At 40.6% G+C, this 24,291-nt stretch overlaps 6 protein-coding genes across 86 annotated transcripts in view; 3 read left to right on the plus strand and 3 right to left on the minus strand.

Moving 5' to 3' along the window:
* Window positions 1–2,218, minus strand: part of LOC100121724 (kinesin 3B) — a 38,446-nt gene extending 36,228 nt beyond the window's left edge. For 18 of the 20 annotated variants that reach the window (XM_032600768.1, XM_031932132.1, XM_032600771.1 and 15 more), the window contains exon 1: window positions 2,124–2,218. The gene's annotated coding sequence lies outside the window, so the exon portion shown is untranslated. The remainder of the gene's footprint in view (window positions 1–2,123) is intronic. The other 2 variants (XM_032600772.1, XM_032600774.1) reach the window with 2 other exon arrangements.
* Window positions 2,219–2,364: 146 nt separating this feature from the next.
* Window positions 2,365–4,362, minus strand: LOC100113999 (superoxide dismutase [Mn], mitochondrial). The gene is made up of 4 exons (XM_001607330.6): window positions 4,242–4,362; window positions 3,542–4,129; window positions 3,098–3,393; window positions 2,365–3,014 (listed from the first exon to the last, which is right to left on the minus strand). The coding sequence occupies exons 2-4, from the start codon at window positions 3,577–3,579 to the stop codon at window positions 2,686–2,688; spliced, it is 663 nt and encodes a 220-aa protein (XP_001607380.1). The 5' UTR covers window positions 3,580–4,129; window positions 4,242–4,362; the 3' UTR covers window positions 2,365–2,685.
* On the plus strand, window positions 4,012–6,546 carry LOC100678582. The gene is made up of 6 exons (XM_003424491.5): window positions 4,012–4,151; window positions 4,260–4,529; window positions 4,598–4,876; window positions 4,962–5,295; window positions 5,353–5,757; window positions 5,916–6,546. The coding sequence occupies exons 1-6, from the start codon at window positions 4,044–4,046 to the stop codon at window positions 6,158–6,160; spliced, it is 1,641 nt and encodes a 546-aa protein (XP_003424539.2). The 5' UTR covers window positions 4,012–4,043; the 3' UTR covers window positions 6,161–6,546.
* A 462-nt stretch (window positions 6,547–7,008) lies between these two features.
* On the plus strand, window positions 7,009–12,626 carry LOC100121674 (pre-mRNA-splicing regulator WTAP). Of its 8 annotated transcripts, none has more exons than XM_032600782.1 (7): window positions 7,031–7,291; window positions 7,354–7,645; window positions 8,711–9,091; window positions 10,540–10,664; window positions 10,738–10,916; window positions 11,002–11,156; window positions 11,246–12,626. In XM_032600782.1, exons 3-7 carry the CDS (start codon window positions 8,797–8,799, stop codon window positions 11,956–11,958), a joined length of 1,467 nt encoding a protein of 488 aa, XP_032456673.1. In that variant the 5' UTR covers window positions 7,031–7,291; window positions 7,354–7,645; window positions 8,711–8,796; the 3' UTR covers window positions 11,959–12,626. The 8 variants fall into 8 exon arrangements, with proteins under 8 accessions (XP_031788003.1, XP_016844779.1, XP_032456673.1 ...); XM_032600783.1 differs by having other exon boundaries at window positions 7,377–7,645; XM_031932143.1 differs by lacking the exon at window positions 7,354–7,645 and having other exon boundaries at window positions 7,009–7,115.
* Window positions 12,627–12,746: 120 nt separating this feature from the next.
* LOC100121658 (argininosuccinate lyase) lies at window positions 12,747–17,405 on the plus strand. 2 transcript variants are annotated; one of them, XM_001605219.4, is made up of 11 exons: window positions 12,747–12,999; window positions 13,695–13,808; window positions 13,905–13,991; window positions 14,070–14,153; window positions 14,248–14,379; window positions 14,459–14,559; window positions 14,646–14,839; window positions 15,057–15,256; window positions 15,805–16,029; window positions 16,328–16,434; window positions 16,512–17,405. In XM_001605219.4, the coding sequence occupies exons 1-11, from the start codon at window positions 12,910–12,912 to the stop codon at window positions 16,672–16,674; spliced, it is 1,497 nt and encodes a 498-aa protein (XP_001605269.2). In that variant the 5' UTR covers window positions 12,747–12,909; the 3' UTR covers window positions 16,675–17,405. The 2 variants fall into 2 exon arrangements, with proteins under 2 accessions (XP_001605269.2, XP_031788000.1); XM_031932140.2 differs by lacking the exon at window positions 12,747–12,999 and adding an exon at window positions 13,217–13,243 and having other exon boundaries at window positions 16,512–17,287.
* Creb (cyclic-AMP response element binding protein) lies at window positions 15,310–21,907 on the minus strand. Of its 54 annotated transcripts, none has more exons than XM_032600038.1 (8): window positions 21,845–21,907; window positions 20,785–20,896; window positions 20,202–20,351; window positions 19,995–20,121; window positions 19,332–19,457; window positions 18,828–18,971; window positions 18,631–18,700; window positions 15,310–18,553 (listed from the first exon to the last, which is right to left on the minus strand). In XM_032600038.1, exons 2-8 carry the CDS (start codon window positions 20,875–20,877, stop codon window positions 18,403–18,405), a joined length of 861 nt encoding a protein of 286 aa, XP_032455929.1. In that variant the 5' UTR covers window positions 20,878–20,896; window positions 21,845–21,907; the 3' UTR covers window positions 15,310–18,402. The 54 variants fall into 54 exon arrangements, with proteins under 54 accessions (XP_032455929.1, XP_032455938.1, XP_032455937.1 ...); XM_032600047.1 differs by lacking the exon at window positions 21,845–21,907 and adding an exon at window positions 21,481–21,632 and having other exon boundaries at window positions 18,631–18,691; window positions 19,332–19,424; window positions 20,007–20,121; XM_032600046.1 differs by lacking the exon at window positions 21,845–21,907 and adding an exon at window positions 21,481–21,632 and having other exon boundaries at window positions 19,332–19,424; window positions 20,007–20,121.
* Between the last annotated feature and the right edge of the window lie 2,384 nt (window positions 21,908–24,291).

Consider the following 24,291-nt stretch of genomic DNA (forward strand, 5'->3'; position numbering starts at 1 on the left):
ATCCTGCGCATTTGCTCGTGATGCTTTATATCCTTTTATCCTCTCTCTTTTCCCTCGGCGTTTTTTCTACTGAAGCTTGCGGCTCGTATTGATTCCGGTGAAATAATTTTAATTCAATAGATCGTGTTCTAACTCTGACAATTGCTTTATTATACGGCTTTTCCCGGCGTTCATGAATCGTGAATTATTCCACGAGATTATCGGATAATCGAATTTTTTGTATTTCTATGATTGGAAATAGAAGTAGTGAAACAGTGATTGGCGGTTTGCAGTCGCAGGTTATTGATTATTTAATGCTTTGAATGTGTAAAATCCTATTGTCTGGTCTAGCCCTTCGATAAATGTTTCCATACGTTAACAGTAATACAGATTGGCGTTAACGATATTCCAACGAGTAACTTATTCAGAGGAATTAGTAGCAAAATTATCATGTACATTATAAAGTTCGAAATAAGCGCCGTAAGCTCTTTGAAAAACTTGCGACATTAACGGCGTACGAATCATCGTTATCGCGCACGCAGGCCCGGGCGCGAAATAAAAAGACAGTCTTTTTCAGCTGGAAAAACATCTGGATGTATTATACAGGCATGAGAAAGAGAGAGAGAGAGAGATAGAGCGAGAGAAAAACGAGGAGCAAAACGAGGGTGGCGGAATCTCAACGAAGTTGAACAAAAGAAGTTTTCATTCGCGTGTGCCTGCGTACGGGCTCCACATATAAACATATAATGCTCTGGAAAGAGAGAGAGAGAGAGAGAGAGAGAGAGAGAGAGAGAGAGAGAGAGAAAGGGGCGAGAACAAAGGGGGAAAAGAATGCGGCTCTAAAAAACTGCCGCAGGTGGAGTGTGGAGCCACAGGTTCCAGAGAGACTTTTCTCGAACTCCTTATTCTTTCGCTCTCTCTTTCTCTTTACAAATTATGCAGACAGGCCGGAATTGATGTTGCTTAATGGAGTGTACGCCTGTAGCAAGGAAAATTGATATGGACGCGCGAAAAGCCACATTTTATTTATATACTGGATGGTATGACCTTATGTGAACTCAATCCTCCCGAGAAATTTTTAATTCCAAAATAATCACGTTCTCATTAACGAACGACAGCGAATTTAACAAAGGCTTCAAGATTTAATTGTTAAAATTCAATAGAACCAGAGCCGAGAGGATTTTTCCTTTCACAACCCAGATGTTTTAATGAATATTTAAAAAAAAAAAAAGTCGCGAAAAACGTAACACGAATAATCCATTCGTGTAAATGGAAAAAAGCAACGACCTGCTGAAAGAATAATTAAAAAATTCGCCCAACTCGCTATAAGTATTATATGTTAGCCGTGCATTCACCCGCTGTAATTACCAGCTAATGAAGCTTGAATAAATTACGCGAAGGTCCGGCCGTTCCCCCAAAAAGCATCCGGGTCTATAATGAAAAATTAACGTTTATTGAAAGTTAATTAAAAAGCCCGCGTGACTCCTGCCATCGCCGACATACCTACATCCATCTCCGAACGCGAAATTAAGTTTATCGATTCTTTCTTCCGAACTTCAATTACGGCTCACATTTTTTTCATCTACGGTCTACGTCGCACACGTCTCTTTGTCACAAAAACCCAAGCGATCCTGCACTTCCAAAAAGCTAAAACACGCCGAAAATCCTTCGTAAACACATAAATCAACAAAACGAGCGTGTATACTAAGCATCGACGACGTCCAGGGGTAGAGTACAGAGTATTTCCATTACGCGCATGAGTCATGCAAAAAACACAACACACAACGCAGAGCCATATATATTCGCAGATTTGATCCCAGCATCGAAATTCGTAAAACAAACGTAGCCTCCTTACAGCCCCTCGAGACACTTCGCGAAATTTCGCAGTCACCCTTATGCGTTCTATACATAAGTGTAACACAACAAAGGGAGCCAGCCAGAACTGTCATGTGTCAGTCTCTCTCTTGCACAGCAGAACACAAAGTGTATATAATCGAGAGCAGAGAACACGGGGCCGTGTATCTGCGCTGTGTACATGCACTATCGCGAAGAGGAACGTGGGGAGGGGGGGGGCGGGACACGCGAAATATCGAGAGTGACGTCGATTTATCGCGAGGAAGCTTTGTAATAACCTTTTGACTTACCCAGATTAGCGAGAGAGGCCAGACGCAAAAACAACTGGGGCTACTCGGCCATACTGATACGACTCGCTCTCTGGGCCGCGTTCCGTGTCGTTCCCGCTGTCTCGCGCTTGTGGCGCTCGTACCTGCGCAGTTCGCTTCGTCAATAACGCGAGGCTCTTTGCCCGCGAATTTCGAAAATGAATATTCGCGCATACGATTGCTAACGTTTGAGATTATGCGTTGTTATAGTGAAGAGGGTCTGTTTTAAAGACTAAACATTTTATTGAAAAATTATACGAGTAAACAAGTATTTAAAAATTTTACAATTTTTGCGGAACGTTTGTTAACAAAAATTAAGTAAAAGCGAATGTTTGCAGATATAAAAGTTTTTTTTTTTTTGTTTTAGTACGAAAGTTTACATGCGTCATTGATATAGTGAAAATATCATTTAATGTGATCACAGATCATGTAATATTGAAAGAAGCAGACTAATAATATCATTAACGATATGAGAGTTAAACTTCATAGCACTAACATCATGTCTTTACAACTGCACTATTAAATGCTTAAGGTATATATATGCTTAGCAGCCTGCTGCGTTCTTGAAACGAGCGCTGACGTCTTTCCAGTTAGCAATGTCAAAGATTGCCTTGACGTAATCTGGTCGAACATTTTTGTACTGCAAATAGTAAGCATGTTCCCAAACATCAATACCAAACAGAGGAATCAGGCCTGTGGTCGCCTGCAGAGGATCCTGGTTGGCACAGGTGGTGATTTGCAGCCTCTTCTCCTTTTGATTGTAGCCAAGCCAGCCCCAGCCTGAACCTTGAATAGCAACTGTGCTTTCGGACAGTCGCTTCTTCATTTCCTCCATGCTTCCAAAGTCCTTCTCGATCTGGCTCACAAGGGCAGCTGTAATAGATAAATAATTAGAGCGTATCTTTCATTTTTAACTTTTTATAAACCTGTTGGAAAATAAATAAAAATCATATTACCATCTGGTTTGCCGCCATTGGGAGAAAGATTCTGCCAGAAGATAGAGTGGTTCAAGTGACCACCTCCGTTGAACTTGATAGCTGGAGCCAGTGCAATCTGAGTGTTTACATCTCCCTTGGCAGTGGCCTCCTTCAACTTCTCCTCGGCCACATTGAGATTATTTACATAAGTGGCATGATGCTTCGAGTGATGAAGCTGCATAATCTCAGCACAGATGATTGGCTCCAAAGCCCTGTAATCATAAGGCAGGTCTGGCAGCGTGTGCTTGGCCCTGACAAGAGCCTCCTTGCCTCGGCTAAAAATAGACATAAAAAAATCATTCTATCAAATCTGATTCATTTTATGGCAAACTCTAGGTTAGGAATTACATAATAATCGCCTCAATAAAACAATGAATTCACCATGAAGAAGCCAATGTGCTAAAAAAAGTAGTGTATACTCACATAGCTCCGCTGACGATCGCTCTCCTCCCTGCAAACATATCGCTTCTCGGGGTAAAAAAGGTGAAAAATAACTGCTTCACCGGTGTCTAGAGGATCAGTTTGCCAAATCCTCGGCTCTGGACTACCTATATATAAGTTTGGTGTTATCACCGGCCGATCGACACCGTCTCCAGGTTGCAATAAGACTGCGGGAACATTGCGCGCGCAGAAAGGAACGGCTCGGAATCGGAGCAACGTCGAGCCACGTGACTCGCGAATTTTCGGCTTGGATTTGAGCGCGAGGGACGGACACCGTAGGATTCGGAGAAAAAATCGTAAACATCAACAATAGGTGTCAGCAGTCAGTGTCTCATCGTTCGCGGTCGACCGTACAGAGTGCCGTAAACGGCTGAATTTGGGAGGCAGTGCGGGAGTGTTTTTCGTGTTGAACTGCTGAATTTTTTCGGTTGATCGTTGGTTGTTCGATTGTTATATTTGTTGGCGGTTGTTGCTCCGTACCCTGATGATAATGGATAGGACGGGATCCGTCTCGACGCTTAATCCGAAAAATGCGAATCGACAGTTCTTCCAGTGGGCCGTTAAATGGTTCTACGCAAATGCAACGGACAACGTGAGTTTTTTTTTCTCAGGATTAATACAGAAACAAACCAAAGTCATGAATGAAATGTGTATTGGAAATTCTGACAGTCTGGCTACTTACGAGCATTTGTTTTTACAGACATCAACAAAGCCGGACATCCCCAGCATAATTTGCCTGTTCCAAGCAATCGGCTTCAAGCTCCGCGAGTTTGAAAAGGGCGATCAGCTGATCCCGACGAGCGACCCGCTAAAAAAGGAAAACGTGCGAATAACATTGGAATGCGGCAGCTCAAAAATGATAGCTGTTCTCGAGACGGACGACGTCACTTGCCAGTGTCCGGATACCAACGAAGCTAAGGACGGCTCTTTTTGGAGCGTCTCCGGAACTGGGCCCATGTCATCGAGCATGGTATGTCATAATGCACTGATTTTTTTCAACCTTAAACCTATGTATAATGTGAAAACTGTCTCGCACAGAATAACATAAGCAGAGTCGAGGAGACGGGAAGCAACCTGTTGCCCGATGTGCCGAAAGATACCATGGCAGTCGTGCGCGACGTCTCTCATAAGCTCTTGAAGATGATCAATAAGGATGGTGACCATAATCAGAACACGGATTCGAGCATGAACTTTCCGGATGCGTGCGCTAACAACACAATCACCAAGAGCAGCGAGATCCATCATGGTCTCGTTCGTAGCTACACGGATTTATACGATCCTAATTATAAGTCGCGAACCAGCGCCAGGGTTACCTCGGTAGGAGATAAATCCAATATTATATTTTGGAGCCGAAAGTTCACTTGTTCTTTCGTAAAAATGTAACCATCTTCAATGCTTTTAGAACTTGGTCAGCGCGAAATTCGACTCGACGAGAAGTCTCATCAAAGACTCCGCTACCTACTTGTCGAAGAAGCCGAAGCTGAATAGACAGGGCACTTATGAGCTCGACGAAAACGAGAATGACGAGCCTCGGCCGTCGCCTCCGAAAATCGCAAGTTCCCCTGTACTACATCAGCTGTTATGCACTTCACTAGGCCAGTTATCGTTGCAGAGCGACGAGGAGCTCGTTGGTTTGGCCGACTACGTCGTCAAGGCTCATCAAATTTTAGACAAGGCCGTCAACTATATCCTCAAAAAACTTCCGCCGTCGAACTGCAGCCAGTCATCCATTCCAGGTATATAACATTAACAAACATTAATATTCGCGAACAATAAACGATCATTTCTTACAGAGGAAAACGAATTCGTAAAACCAGCGCCACCGCCACTGATGAGCAGCAGCTTCTGCGTGAGTAACAGCCCTCGAAGCAGTGCAGGCAGTAACAGCCTGGTGAACCGAAGCGTGAGCAGCGGAAGTTCGTCCCGACCGGGCTCGGCGTGTTCGATGCCAGGTAAAACGATGCAGCCGATGGCAGGTCGCTCAATCGCTTCGGTGCAGAAACCTCTGGCCCGGCGAAGCGTCGCTGGTATTACCAATAACACCACGAGTGGCCTGCCGCCTATGCGAGACCGGGCAAGCTCGCTTAGCGCAGCGCAGCGACCGACGAACCAGCAACAGGCTTCGCCGAAAAAAGGAGCAGGAAGCCTTACCGGACCTAGTAGGAGAAGAAGCACTACGTCTGGAGCCTCGGGTACAGGTAATAATAATCACTTTATTTTGGCTATACATTACAAGACTATACGTCTTCGGGACAAAAATAGAAAATAGAACTAGTTGTTTGTATAACAGACGTCAGCTGTTTAAAAATAATTTATAATGTAATATTCAAAAGCACATTACTCTTGAATATTTCAGTCCAACGCACGACACCTACGACCTCGCGACTGCCAGCCAGTAAGTTAGGCCTGGTAAAGAACACCAGCAGCAGCTTGAGCGCGGCGCTTACCTCCAAGAGTCAGGGTAACACCTCGATAACGGCGCCACGAGCCAATCTATCGTTTATCAAAGCCCCTTCGACAGCATCCAGACATAGCAGTGGAGGCACCAGCAGTGCCAACACCTCTATTTCCAAATTTGGCTACTCCGCTGCCAAAAAGTGAGAGAATTCGAAGCTTTGCGCGCTTTTAGTTCGATGAGTTTTTATTCATTATTTAACTGTAAGTTTTCCACGAATTCGATCGATCGATGTTTCACGCACACTAACTGTAAGAATTTTTATATATCCTAGATAAAAAACTAATTAGCGTGTCTGTTAGAGTTCTTGAAGAAAGAAGCACCGCTTGTAATTCCTCATTTACAGATACTTTATTTATCAGGCCAAAGTTTTATTGTTTTAATGATACATGTATAACTGGGCAACACGTGCACGAGTATTTTTCCTTGATGCAATCAAATGAGTATAACTTTTAGAGTAGGAATCGTCCCCGATCTCTGGTGTTGCAAAGTAATACATCAAAGTAAAATAAATATTTTTATGTAAAATCCATACCGATTCCAATTATTCAATTCAACCAAACTATGTAAAGGACTGCCTGCACGCTAGTTTTGTCTAAAGCAAATACGGAATATGCCAGAAGCTCGCGATGCGAGAATCAATTTATTTATGCGAAAGCCCAAGCTCGTCGATACTCGGTTCGAAATTGAAAAGCGTCTCCAGTCTCCTGCGCGGAGGAGAGGATAAAACTTGCGCGCATGCGCACACTCGCTACACCTCTATATACAAAATTCCTACAAATGCTTATCAACAATTCGATTTCCAATAATCTATAAAGCCATACTTACTCGACCAATCAATACCTCGAATTACGTCGAGTACACCGAATTGCACAGAAATTTTTCAAAATCTTGCGACAACAAACGCAACGTATCCGCGCCCCGCGGTTCAATAAGGTCCTCGGTAAGGTAGAAATCCGCGGACCGTCTAAGCAAAAATAATACACGCGCGCACGCATCATATCGCGTATCGCGGAAAAAAGTAGGGCTGCTGCAGTCGAAGAGGTACCTACCTAGCAGCAGCAGCGGCAGCAGCAGCAGCGGAGCGATTCTCGCATCCACGTAATATATACAGACACGGAGAGACTAGAAAATACTCAAGTGTAAAATTAGAACGCGCGCGACGAGTAGCCGCTTCATCGGGGAGGTCGTCGCGTGCGCATAGCAGCTTATATAGGTACATTTCTCGCTTATGTCTTCCTCCTTCTCTGCATCGTCGACGGCAGCAGCATCAACCGGTAATTGAGGCTAATGTCTATCATAATCGCCGCGTCTCTAAGCAGTAATACAAAATATACAGATAACGCGGAGCAATTTATTCAGCAATAACGGCGAAAGGAAAACAGTGGCGTGTGATCATATAGATATCGATGGGCTTCGGTGTAAAGGCAATCGCGAGTGTATAGCAACTAATACACGCACGCATATCAGCTATCAGCGGGTGGCTGTCCTCGGAACGGGAGTCGTGACCGGTCACGTGCTCGAGCAAGGACCTCCTCATCCACCTCATCGCAGTCGTAGCGTGTGTATATACATATATACCGCACGCAGCAGTCGTCGAGTCAGCCGTCGAGGAAGAGAGAGAGAGAGAGGTGAGAGCGCCATCAGCGTGTCTATGTGTGTGGGTGTACGGATAGCGTAGTGTACAGTGGCGGCTCGATCGAACGCGAGTCGCGCATAGCTACTCTCCGTAGTCGTCCGTCGCCGGACATGTTGCCGCAGTTGTAATATATATAGCTATATATATATATAATGGCCAGGTTGCCCGAGTTCCTGTAGCCAAGCTCCACCGCTCGAATTTTAAAGAGGCGAGTGTTGTTCATCACACGTATCCCATCTCTTTTTCTCTCTCTCTCTCTCTCTCTCTCTCTCTCTCTCTCTGTGCTTATTAGTGTCCGCGGACGACGTGCATATACATGTATGTATAAAAAGCTATATACTCATCGAGTGCGCGCGCCACACACGCGCCGCCGCCATCCTCTCGCTCTCCTGGCCTGCTGCTGATGCTGTCTTCCCTCGCGCTGCTCCGAAACACACATCGACGCGCCAAAAATTCGCGGCGGCGGCCCTAATGTAATAATAATACGTGCGTGCTGCTATATAGCGGGGAACGCGATCGTGGAGTCGAGCGAGTGCGAGAAGGAGAGAGAGAGAGAGAGAGAGAGAGAGAGAGAGAGAGAGAGAGGAGATAAGTAGAGAGTCGTTCGGCCGACTCCGATTCATACTTATATAGAGGGGGAGAGAAAGTGCAAAGTTCTTCGGGTCCCCTGACTACTGGCCACCGCCGCCGCCGCCGCTACTGCTGCTTCCTCTCTCGCCTCCCCCCGTATATAGGCTCTGTATACTTATCCTCTCGAACTTACTCGTCGTCTATATAGCGCGACCCTCCGAGAAAAGGAGCAAGACGCGAAATATCTGCGGCCGCTATACTATACTGCTTGCGTGGAATATACTCGCTCTTTCGTCGACGGGCCGTGTGTGTGAGCGAGAGAGCGCTGACTCGCCGACCACAGAGAGACCCGATACGTGGGTATGTGGCCGAGATTTACACGCATTTCTTCTCCTTCAACTCCATTACACACCACACTGCCATATTCCAACTTATTTCTGTACGTTTGCGTGAGTTGCTTTGCTAACAAGAACACTTGTAATTGCAGGATCATCCATGTGTACCAAAGCAAGGAATTGACAGTGCAAGGAGCGACAGAGAGGTCATCGTTCACTAGAAGCTTAAGCCACAGCGATGGCAGAGGACAGTAGCGAAGTCAAGTCCACTGGGCCATCATCGCCGCCGAGTCCCCACAGCAGTGCTGCTGCTTCTGCTCCTGCTTCTACTCCTGCTGCCAGCGTCAGTACTGCTGCCGCTACTACTGCTGCTTCTGTCAAAGCGACCAGTCCACGATCTCCAAGACAGACGCGCCGAGTTAAGTTAACCGACCAGCAGCTGGACAGCTTTAGCAAGGATGAGCTGGCAGCCAAGTGGCGCGAGCAGGACTTGTATGTGGAGTGCCTAGAGACACAGACGGCAGCCTTGGAAGGTACTGAGATCACTTGAGCGTGAGATCGTCTCGCTACCTACATTTCTTAAAGTTGACTGATTTCATTGAGAAAAGCAAGTTGCCAGCGAGACCTGCTTCTCGCTAGAGACATGCATTGCCAAGAGTCTGCTCTCTCTTATTCTAGAGCGCTTTGTCGATGCTACAAATTATTTGTCTGGTTAGGTACAAGGGTTAACAGTCATTTTCAATTCAATTATATTATACTATGTTTAGCCTATTTCTATTAATTACATTTTCAAGGTGATGTGCTGTGTAAATAACCGTTTGTGCGATGATTCGAAAGTGCTTTTAAAATTGAAAATCTATGTGAAATCAATGGTGATATTCAGTGTTGAGAATTTTAGAATCTCATGGTGCACTAAAATATCATTTTGTAAGATAATTGGTGCATACTTTCTCTTATTTGCATTTCAATTGTGTCAGTGCTAAGATGTAGAATTCTTTCTAGTCTTAATTCTTTGCTACATGCTTTGAGAAAGTGAAAATTAGTGTTACGCAAAGTATTGTATTAGTGAATACTGAAATACTTCGCCAGAAGCTACTACTGTGAGGCATCTGCAAATTTGCATTAACCATCTGGATCACTGATTTGTTTGGTACAAGCATCTATTCTTTCTCAATATCACAATTCCTGTTAACCTTTTACCTTTGCATAAAACCTTGTATCCAATCATACTGCTTTGCTGTCTCCCATCCTGTTTTAAAGATTCTCTCACCATTCCTACACAGAGTCCCAGTTCCTTTTCGAAAAAAATGTGTCAATTGTGCCAGTATTCAAACGGATTGAGTATGAGTAAAGCCGTGGAAGAGTAGAAGCATCTCCTGGAATGATCACAAGTGACAGAATGCTCACAGCACCTCACCATGATGCTACCAGTGTGCTGAAGAGCCACCAGTACATATGATCAAAGTATGCGTCAATTAAAGATGTCATTTGTCGGACAATTTAAAATCACTATTTGTATTCCTTTTTTATGTGCGCACATTGAATACATATAGCTCATTATTAAATCTGTTTTATTCCACAATCTAAAAATTCTTAGTAATACACAATTTAAATACAAGTCATCTCTAGCATAGAAAAAAAGAAGAAAGCAATACAGCCTTTTGTCTTCTGTCTTTAGGAAATTATCTTTTTTGCATAGTACTAAACATTTTTAAAACATGCATTACAAAAATTGACAAAATAATGACTTATTTAACCCTTTAAAATGATGTTAAGCATTCACACTTAGCAATTTTTATGGCTCCTTGTTTTATGTACAAAAACAGCACTCTTTTGATTAACTATCTAAAGTATTTTGATTTTCTATCACTTTTATTATTTATTTTTCAATGTTTTAAAACTAATAACTTATAAAAGCTAAAAACTTGCTGGTAAACGATTTTATACTGCAGCAACTCTAAATACTATTTTTCTATTCCAGGAGATGTTGCTTTATTGAGGGAATCTACAGACAAATACAGACAGCAATATGCAGAGGCATCACATAGGGAGAAAATTTTAGTGAGGAGGCTTGCTTCCAAGGAGCAAGAACTTCAGGAATATGTGGTTAGTAATCTTGATTATAAAATCAGAAATTAAAAGTTGCAAATATTCTAAAATATCTTTCTTCAATATTTAGAATCAAATAACTGAAATGAAAGCCACTCATGCACCGTCCGCTGCAGCTCTAAGATCTACTCTTCTTGATCCAGCTGTAAATATACTTATACAAAAATTACGTCAAGAATTAGTTACAACAAAAGCTAAATTGGAGGACACTCAGAATGAATTAAGTGCCTGGAAGTTTACTCCAGACAGGTAAAACTACAAAGAATATTTTTGTACAGGCATTAGTGAAATGTCTAATTGTGATAATGTATACATTCTTTTTCTATTCTTTCAGCAATACGGGAAAACGATTAATGGCCAAGTGTAGATTACTATATCAAGAAAATGAAGAGTTAGGAAGAATGATATCTAGCGGTAGAATAGCTAAATTAGAAGGAGAACTTGCTCTCCAAAAGAGTTACAGTGAAGAAGTCAAAAAATCGCAATCTGGTGAGTAGCTTTTTTTAAGGATCTCTATTTGCATCAAGTGACTATATTTTTTTATAAATATACTAAACTGTCTTTTCTATTATTTTTAGAACTGGATGAATTTCTTCAAGATCTTGACGAGGACGTGGAAGGCATGCAAAGTACAATATACTTTTTGCAGCAAGAGCTGCGAAAAGCGCGTGAGTCCGTAACTCTATTGCAACAAGAGAACGCCTCGTTAAAATCGGCTACAGGTGAAAACAATTTGACAAATGGCTTATCACCTCACACTCCACCTATCAAAAAGAAAGAGCCAGAGGAGAGTGAGCCTGCGGAAGTTAAGCTACCAAAAACGGAAGATAATGATAGGTACAAAGGTGCTAGGACTCCTCCCTTACCGCCAGAAAGTTCGCCTCCTAGTGAACGTGCGAGTGTTGATAAGCTTGAACGGATAGAAAATAAAACGCATCAAACCGAACACAATGATGAAAGCTCCAGTGACTCGGCGGCTTTAATTATTAAGGTAGAGAATGAATTGTTAAGTGAGCGCGAGGAAGAGGACGAATCGAGGACTAGTAAAAGGACGTTAAGGACTAAAAGTAATAACAGAAGCAGTGGCAAGACAAATGGGGAGGAAGTGATAACAAGGACAACAAGGGGAAGGGATAGGACAAAGAGGGATAAAAGTGTGCCAGGTAGTGACGATGAAAGGATTCATAAGAAAAAACGTAGAGGGAGCCTTCTATCTCTTGAGTACAATGAAGGAGAAGAGGAAGGTCTTGTTTTAACTAACGGCGAAATGTTACAAAGTGATCCAGAGTGAATTGAATGTTTATTCATAGCAAACCATTTCTAGCAAATATCAAAGCTAACAAAAAAGTTGAATAAATTAACTCATGGGTCAGTTAGATTACAGACAGTTTGTTTGCACTATGGAAACTCTGTAAGAGACAACAAAATTGTTAATTAAGCATAAATATAATGATCTATTTTTTAATTATTCAAATTCATGATTCTTATTTTTGAAATTTAATTTGACGAAAATCCTAACAGTCATTTATATGATATACTGTAAATAAATCCCTCTGATTTGACGCCGTTTTAGTCTCTTCCATTGTCCACAGTCAAACTTGACTTACAGAACGTTCATCAGAGAACGGTTTTCTGGCACTAATTAAAATCTGTTCTATACTCTGTATAAATTTACATAATTATTAACATAATATAATTAAACATAAGTGTATGAAACAAAATTTGTATATGCTCCAATGGTTCAGTTAAAAATGTACTCTAACTTGTGTAATATAAAATTGAGGTTTATAGCGACTATGAGCTCTTATGTAATGAAAGGAACTATTTGATTTAAATATGGTTTATCATGCAAACAGCGCATATGGCGTGTCATTAAAGTTTCTGACTTTACCGAAAAGCAATTCCACCCTTGTAATAATAATTTTTTCACATTAAAAAGAATTGTACAAAGTGTTTAAATTGCTGTTTTATATTGTATCAACATATTAATATATATTTCTTTCATACTAATTTTTCAGAAATTTACTTCCTCTAACATTTGTTTTTATTAAAACTTACTGCTTTTTTCTGAATTATTTTGATTTATCTTTTATTGCAATGTGTAAGGTGTTCCCTAGGTAATGTATTTGTAACTCAAAATACTTTATACACGATTAAACACATACTTATGAGCTTATCAATCATAGCTAATCAATTTAAAGTAAGAAAAAACGATAAGCTTATCAAGTGACGATACTATTACATGACATTTAACTCCTGCCATTTTTATTTTTGGCTGCGCAGTGTTTCATCTACCACGAGTCGATCAACAATCTGTTACATTATGACCGAGGTTATTAATATTTTAATAATTTTCTCGTTTAATCCCGTAAAATCATTGCACAATCACAAGCGCATACTAGTTTTAACAAGTGGAAATGAAAGCTATTTTTACGTGAAACGAATAAATGATATTTCTTACTATTAATTACATAAATACACTGGCAATAAATTATATTGTGTATAATGTTCTAAAATAAACTTTCGAGTCATAATTATTTGATTCAGTGCAATACAAACATAAAATGTATTTATCGGTATATAATATTATCAAAGTTTTCAAAAATTAAATTATTTAACAAGTAACATGCGTTCATCTGTGAATAATTTTTAAACCGCAAAACTTTAAGTATAGATACTTAGTAATTCAAGTGCGCATAAAAATCAATTTCTGCCCTAAGATTTATTTTACGGAGCTCATTACACTACGCCTGTAGCACTTGCGTGGGTGCTGGTTAGACGTAATTCGGTCTGTAAATTCTCCGTAGAGCTACTTTGTCTTACAAGATTATAGCTACCCCTCACATAAGAATAGCAGAGACGCGGCCATAAGTGAAAAGTATTCTGATTCTAAACTTAGCTTTTGAAAGCTTTATCTCGCAAATAATTACTATTGTGAAAAAACGTCGTTCAAAACCATAATTTACATACGATAAACTAATAATAATAAACTAATTGGACATCAAACTCAATAAATTCTCGTTACAGTTCAAAAGCCAAAAGTTATGGGGCGGTCGCTTCGTAACAGGCATTGACCCGACGTTGAACAAGATCAATGCATCTATCCACATAGACAAACGTATGTACGTGGAAGACATCCAGGTCAGAGTTTGTTTTAACAATTCATGTTCAATAGCTGCACACAGGACAATGAATAATGTTCATTATTACTCGCAATAATCATGCATATGCTTACAGGCGAGTATCGCTTATGCGGAAGCTTTGAGCAAAGCGAAGCTATTGACGGACATCGAGAATGAGCTTATAGAGAATGGTTTGAAGCAGGTAGGTATCGCTTTTAAATTGTGCGTTTTATCGTGAATTGAAAAGTAGGCAATTCGATATCTAAACGTCGTGATGCAGATTCTAAAGGAATGGGAGAACAACGATTTCGCTCTGACACCCGACGACGAAGATATCCATACCGCTGTGGAACGGAGGCTCACGGTATGAACAAAAAACAATCAATAACTAATTTCAATTACTATTGTGCTTATCAAAACCATGATTTTTCAAATACAAAATTTGCATAAAATGACAGGAACTAATCGGTGACACCGCACGAAAACTGCACACCGGAAGAAGTCGCAATGACCAATGCATCACCGACACGAAGCTCTGGCTTCGAAAATCCATCGATTACCTGATCGAAACGTTAGTCGACGTTATACAGGTATCATTCCTCTAAATCGCACATCAATCTTGACCCCAATCAATCGCGAGAAACTAACCGATTACCCGCAATTGCGAAGGTAATGACGCTTCGCGCCGAGGAGAACATCAACGTAATAATGCCCGGTTACACGCACTTGCAACGCGCTCAACCGATTCGATGGAGTCATTGGCTTCTGAGGCAAGTTTTATGCTGTTAAATGGCATTTAAAAAAAAAAAAAAAAAAGATAACGGTGAAGAACCAAATTATTCGTGAAAATTCACAGCTATGCCTGGAGCTTGAAAAACGACGCGAACAAGCTGAAGCAGATGCGGAAGAACGTGAACGTAATGCCGCTGGGCAGCGGAGCTTTAGCCGGAAATCCGTTCGACATCGATCGCGAAGCTCTGGCCACGAGTCTCGGCTTTGACGGAGCCACGGAAAATAGCATGCACGCTGTGGGAGATCGCGATTTCATCGGTGAGGGTATTTTTTTTGTTTGTTATACTCGGATTCGATAAGAGAATGTAGGTCGCGTGTTTTTGACTCTGTTTCCTCTTCAGATGAATTGTTTGCGTACGAATTAAAATTATCTCTGCTAATCAAGAAAATTATGACAATTAGCATTTTGAAGAAACAATATCACGAAGAATGCGTGACTTTTTTAAAAACAATGCCATCGCTTTTCCATTGTCAGCTGATTTTTTGTACTGGACTTCCTTGACTTCGATGCACCTCAGCCGGTTCGCCGAGGATGTGATAATCTACAGCAGCCAAGAGTTCGATTTCTTGAAAATATCCGACAGCTTTTCGACCGGTAGCAGTCTTATGCCCCACAAGCGCAACCCCGATAGCATGGAACTGATCAGAGGAAAATCTGGTACGATGCTTGGCAAGGTACGATTCTCTGTAGTTTTAAAATCTATGCTGATTAACAAGTTCACCGTAGATTTTTTTATTTGGTCTTTAAATATATATTTAGATGCACGCAATATATTTACAATGATTCAACGAATAACAGAGAACACATTAAAAAACATTCTATGATGAGAAATGAATAGTTATTGAAAGAGGAAGTTAAAAGAAACGGTTTCTGCACAAAACGCACGTGTATTTTTAGGCCGAAAAATCGATTCTTTTCACCTACTCCTCTTTGCACATAATAGTATATTATGACACTGTTGTGGGAGATGGTTTTCTACCTTGCTCGAGGTTTTTCGCAGGAGCGAAGCGAGTAAAAGGTAGACAAACACCTCCCACAACAGTCTCATACGATATTTTATAGCACGACAACCTCAAAATCGACAATAAAGTTGTCATTTTAAGGTTACCGTGCTATAAAATGTATAAAAAATAGAATATTTAACAAACATTATTTTTACATACATTGACATCTTTCTTTTAAAAAATAGTTAATGAAATATAAAAAAGCAAAAATATAAAAGTGTGTAGGATTTCTGACTACGCTGAAAGGTATACCTTCGACTTACAATAAGGATCTTCAAGAGGACAAGGAGGCACTATTTACTGCCTACGACACTGTGACAGATTTGCTCGTCGTTGCTCGGGAAACTATAAAAACTTTAGAAGTGAACTCCGACAAATGTCGAGCAGCTTTGACGCTAAATATGCTAGCAACTGATCTGGCTTACTATCTCGTGCGGAAAGGGGTAAGATATAAAAACTTGTTGAGTTTATTGATGTATAGAATAACTTGTACTTCTGATTTGTATATACAATGTGTTTTGTCTTTAACAAAATTATTTGACATCTTCCAACAGATAATTATTATAATGCAGAAGACAACTGCTGTATTATTATAGTTAATTTAAACTGTTTCGCGACAATAATTAAGACATAATAATTACGTGTTAATAAGATTTATCATTTTAGTAAAGAACTTTGTTAAATGTTTAACTCTGTTTGAATAACACAATTTTCGTGTGCACATTGATTTTTCTTTTGCAGATTCCATTTCGAAATGCTCATCACATTGTCGGTCAGATAATCTGTGCAACCGAAACCGAAAAGATACCGATTAAAGAATTTCCAGTTTCAAAATTGAAAAACTTTTCGTGAGTTTAAAATAAATGGCCGAAGATTCTAATGCTTCATCATGACTTATACTATATAAGTATTTTACTTTTTGTAGACCCGTTTTCGATGAGGATGTCAAAAATATCTGGAATTTCGAAAGCAGTGTAGAACAATACAAGACTTGCGGTGGCACAAGTTTAGCAGCAGTACAACAACAAATTGACACCCTCAACAATTGGTTGTCACAAAGTAATTCGAAGCAATATAATGAATTATAATAAACGTGTTAAATGATAATCAAAAATTGCGAACTGCTTTCATTGACAGCCTAGAGCTGATTACAATTTTTTGCATACCATTTAGGTTTATTGTAAATTTCAATACATCTTATATCATTCACTTCGGTATACAAAATTAGTTTTATAATGATATTTCTCTTTCGGCTTAACTGAAAATACTATTATTTTCATGACTTGGTCTTTGTTCTGTCAATGAGGAAATGGATAAAGACGTTTTTTATCGATAGATTTACAAGCAATATTTTTGAAGAAGGCCAATGATATGTAAAAATACATCTATTATTTCTATATACAATACTCTAGAATATAAGCGCAGTAACCAAGATATACACATACTATACATATAATTACAAGTGAGATTTAATCAAACAGTTAAAGATCTCTTTTTGACCATTATGGGACAAAATTATGTCAGTTAGTCAAAGACTTGACATTGAACACTACATTTTATGCTGTAAAATAAAATTTTTTGACCATATTTATTTCTCTATAATCATTTTTATAATTTTTTCAACATTTTGAATCGGGAATCGAACTAGTATGTTTTATCTCTCGCTACATCAAGACTAATAATTCTTTTTGAATAAAAATAGTTAATATACATTGGGACATAATTTTTCCATATGATTATCGGTAACACTTAGACACAAATGCACCCAATGTACGACAAAGGAACTGCAATTTAAGTAAAAATAAAAACATTGTCAGAACCATTAGAAATTTAACCTACACCAAAAGAGTGTTCAGTAGAACGAATTTCTTGCTACATTTTAGCTTAACAAGAACATACAAACATCTTGATGTTTATTTAATTGAAGTCTCTAAATAGGTCAGATTAATCTACCATAAAACGTTCAGCATTAAATTATTTAAAAATATCTTTTCCATACATTATGATTTAGTATATACTTAAATATACTAATAAATTCATATATATATTCTATTTTATAAATGTATACATACATATATACATATATATATATATATATATACATATAGATTTATATGTGTTTATACTCTAATCTGCAAGGCACTCCAATTTTATATTACATCTGTATTTTACAAATGTGTGACATTCGGTTCAGAGCATATCATTGATTTAAAACCGAGTAGTGCAACACAATAGATATTAGAGTGACAAGATCTTAGTGATGCTCTTAACAATTTGTAACATTATTCTGCTTGAAATAAAATTCATAACAGTTTCCATGTTTTCAATCATATGGAACCATATAAACTTTATAAGAAGTATGTTGCCTTTCTTTCATTCACACAAATAAAATATTCTAAAATCTTATGCATATGGCAGAGCAACAAAATCTCTCGATTCATAATTCAAGACACTTTGCGCCATACATCGAAGAGCAACATCTCACCTCGTTCCAACAGTTCATTTCGTGTACAACTCTTGTTTATATATAAAAAATAAAACAAAAAATAAGATGTTTTTCAACCGCATATGACTGTTTTCTGCATTGTGTGTAAACTTTGGCTTCTCGCTTTAGTAACAGCAAGTTTCACAAGCCTTTGTAGTCGTACATAAATACAATATGTTACAAGAAACACTTATCTATACGAGTGCATGTACATCACCTTTGTTTGCAGAACAACACCAACGATAATGTACATGATCAGCGCGTGTGCAGATTCATCATCATTGAACAATGATTTAATGTTGATATGGTACCTCAACAACAAGTACCAACCTCATTCAGTTTTTTGTTGGTGTTGATACAGTTCCTTCAAATGTTTGAGTTCATCCATCAAGGATTGATTTCTATTTTCCAGCACAGCTACACGGTTTTCTAAACACTTAATATACTCTTTCTTTTTTCTCCTGCATTCTCGCGCTGCTTCCCTGTAAAAAGCCAAGTAAAAACACCATTAGTTTTCAGCGAATCCATATGACATGTAGCAATGCAAAGTCCAAATTACCTGTTTTTGAGAAGCCTCATTTCTCGTTTTCTTGCTGCATCTTCAACCACTACACCATGACCTGTACTTGCTGAAAATTGTGAAAACTGTACTTGATATAAAATCCCCCAAAAGTCTTTCAATTGCGATTGAAATCTCAATTTTGACAATTCGCTTGATGTGAAATTCGTTTTAATTTCGATTTGAATTATACAGACCTGGTACAAAGAATTGTGCATCTTGGCCTTGGGCATATTGTACAATAGTACCACCCGCTGTTGCTGAATTACTCATACTTAATGTATGTAATCCAGGTACACCTTCTCCTTGAGTTGCTATCTGAATAGTTCCTGCAGGTATTACTGTAAAAAATACATTTTTGAACCCAACCATTGCAGGCTTAAAAACATTGATTAAGCCATGTTTAACAGGTTTGATGTTTTGTGCAGAAGATTGAAGTACAGAGAAAGACAGAGAAAGAGAGAGAGAAAAAGAAATTGACAAAATACAGAAGCCCATAAGCAATGATGCCACACCAAGCATATGTTTTCAAATTCACTAAGAGTTCAGAATAAATAAAGTACACGAGGGACAGTATAATTTACTTTGATGAACATTGAGCAATATAATCTTTCAACAGAGAAATCAGGACAAGGGTGAGATTGCAGAAGGATCATTACTAAGGATGCCAAGGGTTGTCATAGCAAATAAAAATAACCAACCTGTTTGGTAATGGAGCGAATGGGAAGACACTTCACTGTCCACGTTAGAGTCACATTCAGAAGAGGATTCAAGGGGGGGCAACCGACCCTCTGCTGCAACACCGAACCAATTCGTTTCCCGTTTTACTAGATTTATTTCATATTACTGTAGATTGACATTTTTTTTTCATTCAGAAATATGCAAAAAACAGAAAATGCGAGTTTGCTTAAAATAAAAAAAAATGAAAATCAAAAGATTTTAACAAGCTATAAGTAGCGGTTCAGTATCAGTATGATTTTTCATTGTAGCTACGTGTTTGTGTTCTGTGCAGTCAGGTCATACACGAATATCTTAAATTTCAAAAGTTGAAACGAGTAATCAGTTAGGAGAACGGGAATGCAAAAGGGATCTTTGTAAGTTGAGCCTATTCAAATGTCTTATTAAGCTTGGTATGGCATCCTGTCCTTAGCAATAAATCCATTACCATGAACCATATCACACTGCTTACACTAAGTCAATACAGGAGCAGAAACTGATAATAAAAAATAATAAACGTATGAACTGACATGCACCGATGGATCACTGTCAAACTTCAAATGGACAAATTGCTGAAGACTCGTATTTTCTAGAATGTTAATGCATTGAAATTGAAGAGAGTTGGTTAGGAGTAGCACAAAACTCACCCGCTATCTCACCTCCGCCAAGATCGTTTAGTATTTTCCTGTAGGACGGTCTTCTGGAGAGCAGGTCCCTTCGCTTCTTTGGAGATTCATCGTCGCTGTAGCTGTCGTCGCTGTTGTCGTCAACAACCTGATAACACAAGTTTTGCTGTTTAAGGCAACGTGCAACCATGCTACTCGCCCGTACTCGCGTTTATAATCAAGGAATACCTGCAATGCCTGTATGCTTCCTTGAGCTGTCTGAATGACCGAGTTGGGTTTGCTGACAAGAATGACATTTCCCTTGGATATGGCAACGGGCTGTATATTCGTCGCCGTCTGTATGACTGACTGCTGGTTGGGTTGTATGACCGACTGGACCTGGTGAAAACGAGATGTAGTAGGCTTGAGCAAGAAAAGTAGGCAGCCAAGAAGCAAGCACACCGCTGTGTTGGACAACGAGGTGGCAGTGCTCGGCAGAAATGAAAGAAGTGAAAAAATAAGAGCAAACCAGCATTATGCAAATGTCTGCAAACAGGTGCCTGTACTGCGCGAAGCATGCTAAATATTTCGTGATGAAAAAAAGGTCTAAGAAGAGGTAGAAGATTATTATAAGAAGAGCTGTAAGAATATATAAGGGAGGCATGGATACACAGGATCGAATTATCCTGTATACCTGCGCGGCAGCGGCAGAAGGCAGCGTAAGTTGCACAATGCTGGTGGATGCTAGCAGATGATGAGTAGTAGTAGCAGTAGTAAGAGGAGCGCTCGTTTGTTGATTAGTAGTAGAAGTAGTATTGAGTATAATCGGTACCGATGTTACGATGGTCGGCGCAGTCTCGCCGCTCTGAGATCCCTGCGACATTGGGTCCATAGTTGATCCATTTTCCTCGACCATGCTTTCCATAGCCCGGGGACCGCGAGCCCTGCGAAACAGTGGTCCGTCATATCGGGTCAGCAGCAGTGTTTATATTCAACTCGTAGGAGAGAGACGGAGAGAGAGAGAGAGAGAGAGAGCTTCGCGCGCGGCTGGAGAGCTTTTACATAAGCGGACTCGTCGCGCACAACGCACACTCACACACGAACGCACGAGCAGCACTTATAGAGAGAGAGAGAGAGAGAGAGAGAGAGAGCGCGCGCGGAGATAGGTGGGCCCCTAAAAATAGCGGCCTATTAGACCGCGGGTAAACAACGGAGCGACGACGAGTTGGACTGCTAGGAGTCAGCAACTGCGTCGTCCTCGTCGGCGGCCATGTTCGCCCGGGGCGTCTGCTCTGCAGGTAGGTACTGTCTCTCTCTAGCTCTCTTGCTGTGCGATTGCTGCTGCTGCTGCTACTATAAGCGACGTTGTGTGTAGGACTGCTGCTCTCCGGAGAAGCTCTCCGCTGTTGGCGTCGAGAGCGAGAAAATAAGCGCGAGGGAGAGAGCAGCGGGCGGTGCAGCGGCGGTCTATCTCGGAGAGAGAGTGAGAGAGCCCGGCTGTTATTATTCTCTCCAGCTGGGTACTTACCAGTTACGTATTTCTCGTCAGCGACTTTGCTGCGATCGGAGTGGGCAAACGGGCAGGTACGTAGCAGCCACGTCAAAACTCCAGTGGCTTCGTCACTGGTGGAGCCCACGACCTCCGAGCTGCGCGTCACCAACAAAATGGCCGTCGCGCTCTCCCCCCACTCGAACTCGCGCTCTCTCGCGGATGTATATATATATATATATATATATATATATATATATATATATATATATATATATGTGTGTGTGTATCCTATATGCTGTGTTCCCTATATATATACCTATAGCTATCTCTCTCCCCCCAGGCACACGCACACGTGCACAGCAGCAATATAGCTACGCCGATGATGATGGTATATACCTACTTTTTTTTAGAGCTATCTCTACGGCGCGCGCGCGCGCGTGAGCCTTCTACGTCGCTTATATCTCCCTTATCTCTCTGCGCGAAAAATTAGCGCGCGCGCACAGCTTCTCCCCCTTGCGAGCAGTATAAGTAGTGGGAAAAAAGTGAGAGAGAGAGAGGAATCGATGCGCGCTATCGTGAAAAAAAAAAAAACTTACATACACACTACTAGGCGACCATGCGTGTGGGAGATTTGCATGAATGAATCATAAGGCGCTCGAGCGAGAGCAACAAGTTTAGAGGGAGGGAGAGAGAGAGAGAGACAGAGCTGGCAGCGCCAAAATCCATACACGCGCGCGCGCCTTCCAGAATCTTCCGAGAACCTATACCCGCCGCCGATGTGTGGTCTTTCGAATCCACACCTTATAGTTATGCCTATAGGCTTATCTCTCTCTCTCTCTCTCTTTCTCTCTTTCCTCACCTTCGGGAATTAACATCTCTCGCGCGCGTGTGTAAGTAAGTATATCATACAAAAGCGATCGATGAAGTACACGCGCGCGCGCGTTCGATTCGCGCCTTTGTAATAAAACCGAATAAATAACACGCACACACGGAGCTATGCGCGCCCCCCCCCGCCGCTGCTGAAAAAGCCGCTGACGTCATCGGCTGATGACGTGAGTCGCGACGAGAAACACGTCTCTGACTACTTATACTCCGCGCTTATATTGCGTGCGTGCGCGTATTTGTCAGTAAGTATATATATATACGTATATTGTACAGTGAGCTGATTTTTTAGAGAACGAGGTGACGATGGAAGGGAGAAGCTGCTGTTGTTTCCTTTTTTTTTCGGTTTCACCGCGCTGGGGAATACGTATGCTTATTTGTCGTATATTTTACACTTTGTTGGAAATGGTAACGAAGCGATGATACGCATGGATTCGCGGTTATTTTTAGAGAGAGAGAGAGAGAGAGATTCGAACCCCGTGCGTGTTTTGAAAAAGCCTTCGAGCGCGCCGCGCGAGAGAGAGGAAAACAATTTTTCCAAGGCTGCTCGCTGTTTTATTTATTAGCGCGCGCGGTTTCTTCGCGGATAAAGTAGCTGCGTGTTCGATATGTATGTGTGTGTGTGTGTGTGTGTGTGTGTGTGTGTAAGAAGTTTCATTCTATATCGGATCGATATTCTACCGGTTAAAAGATGATGAATGAATGCTTCAATATTATTCTCTATACTTCTAGATACCTCTTCTTTCTATCCACGAGACGATGTTTCGTACCAATATATTGTTCGGTTATCCTGTTAGTATCGAGTTTTTGTGCGAAGCGATTAATCGCTCTTTTTCAAAACCAAAGAAGAAAATTTTTTTTTATCCGTTGCAACTATTAATTTCTAACTAATGAACCCTCGACAATTAGACGTACAGCTGCACTAGCCGAGATTCCAAAAGGTGAAATGTCCGTACAAATTTCGAACGCGCAATCACCATAGCCGGTATGACGTAATACTGGCGATATGACGTCAGGCAATTCAAATGATTCACCTCTCTCTCTCTCTCTCTCTCTCTTTCTCCGCGCGCATCCGAATAGTCGCTTTCAAGGATGCTCATCGTCGCGGCGAAGAATTGACCGAAGCAGATTTGCTCGATCGATCGATCGCTAAGCGGCTTTTTTGCGCTGCGAAAAATAATCCGATTTTCCTTTCTTATGAGATTAAAAATATCCCGTCTTTTGTTCGACTTTCTCTATTTTATCGGAAATCTTCCTGAACTTGTATTACTGCATTTTCGGAGAAAGGAAAATCGACTCGCTCCAGCTTTCATATTCAACGTTGTATTTTATTGATCTTCGTAGTCATAAACTTTGTGACCTTTCGTTTCATAATCTCAGCTTTGGCAATTTCAGCATTTCACACGCGCATAGCGTGCGCGACAATCGATTAAATCGCATATAAGAAGTCATCCCGTAGTAAAAGTTTACCAAGTGGTTCGCTACTGAACACTCCATCCTTGTAGACGAAGTTACCTCGGACAACGGTAGCAAAGACCTTTCCGTAGAGTTTTTCGCCCAAGTACGGTGTCAGCTGCAATACAAAAAATAAATTTAAATAACATCCGAAGCTGCTAATTCAAAAACGATCGATATAAAGTTTATACAACTCTGTATACAAGATTAGAAGTTGCGTAAGTACGCTAATACGATGTTTCTACTTATAAGTCTTTCATTAAACTATAATTGATCGTTCGAAGCGTCGATTAAAGAATTAGCAATTAGCATACAAACCTTGTTTTTATGAAGGATCCCAGACTCTTCAATCTAAAAAAAAAAGAAAACTCTTACATAAACCACTCGCAAGAGAAAAAAGCAACAAAAAAAAAATAAATAAATAAATGAGTATCGTCGACGATACCTGAATCCTCGTCTCGGGATCCCAGACAACAAAGTCCGCGTCCATACCGACCCTCAGTGCTCCCT

Source organism: Nasonia vitripennis, chromosome 5 (genome assembly GCF_009193385.2).
Source record: "Nasonia vitripennis strain AsymCx chromosome 5, Nvit_psr_1.1, whole genome shotgun sequence".
Classification (NCBI taxonomy): domain Eukaryota; kingdom Metazoa; phylum Arthropoda; class Insecta; order Hymenoptera; family Pteromalidae; genus Nasonia; species Nasonia vitripennis.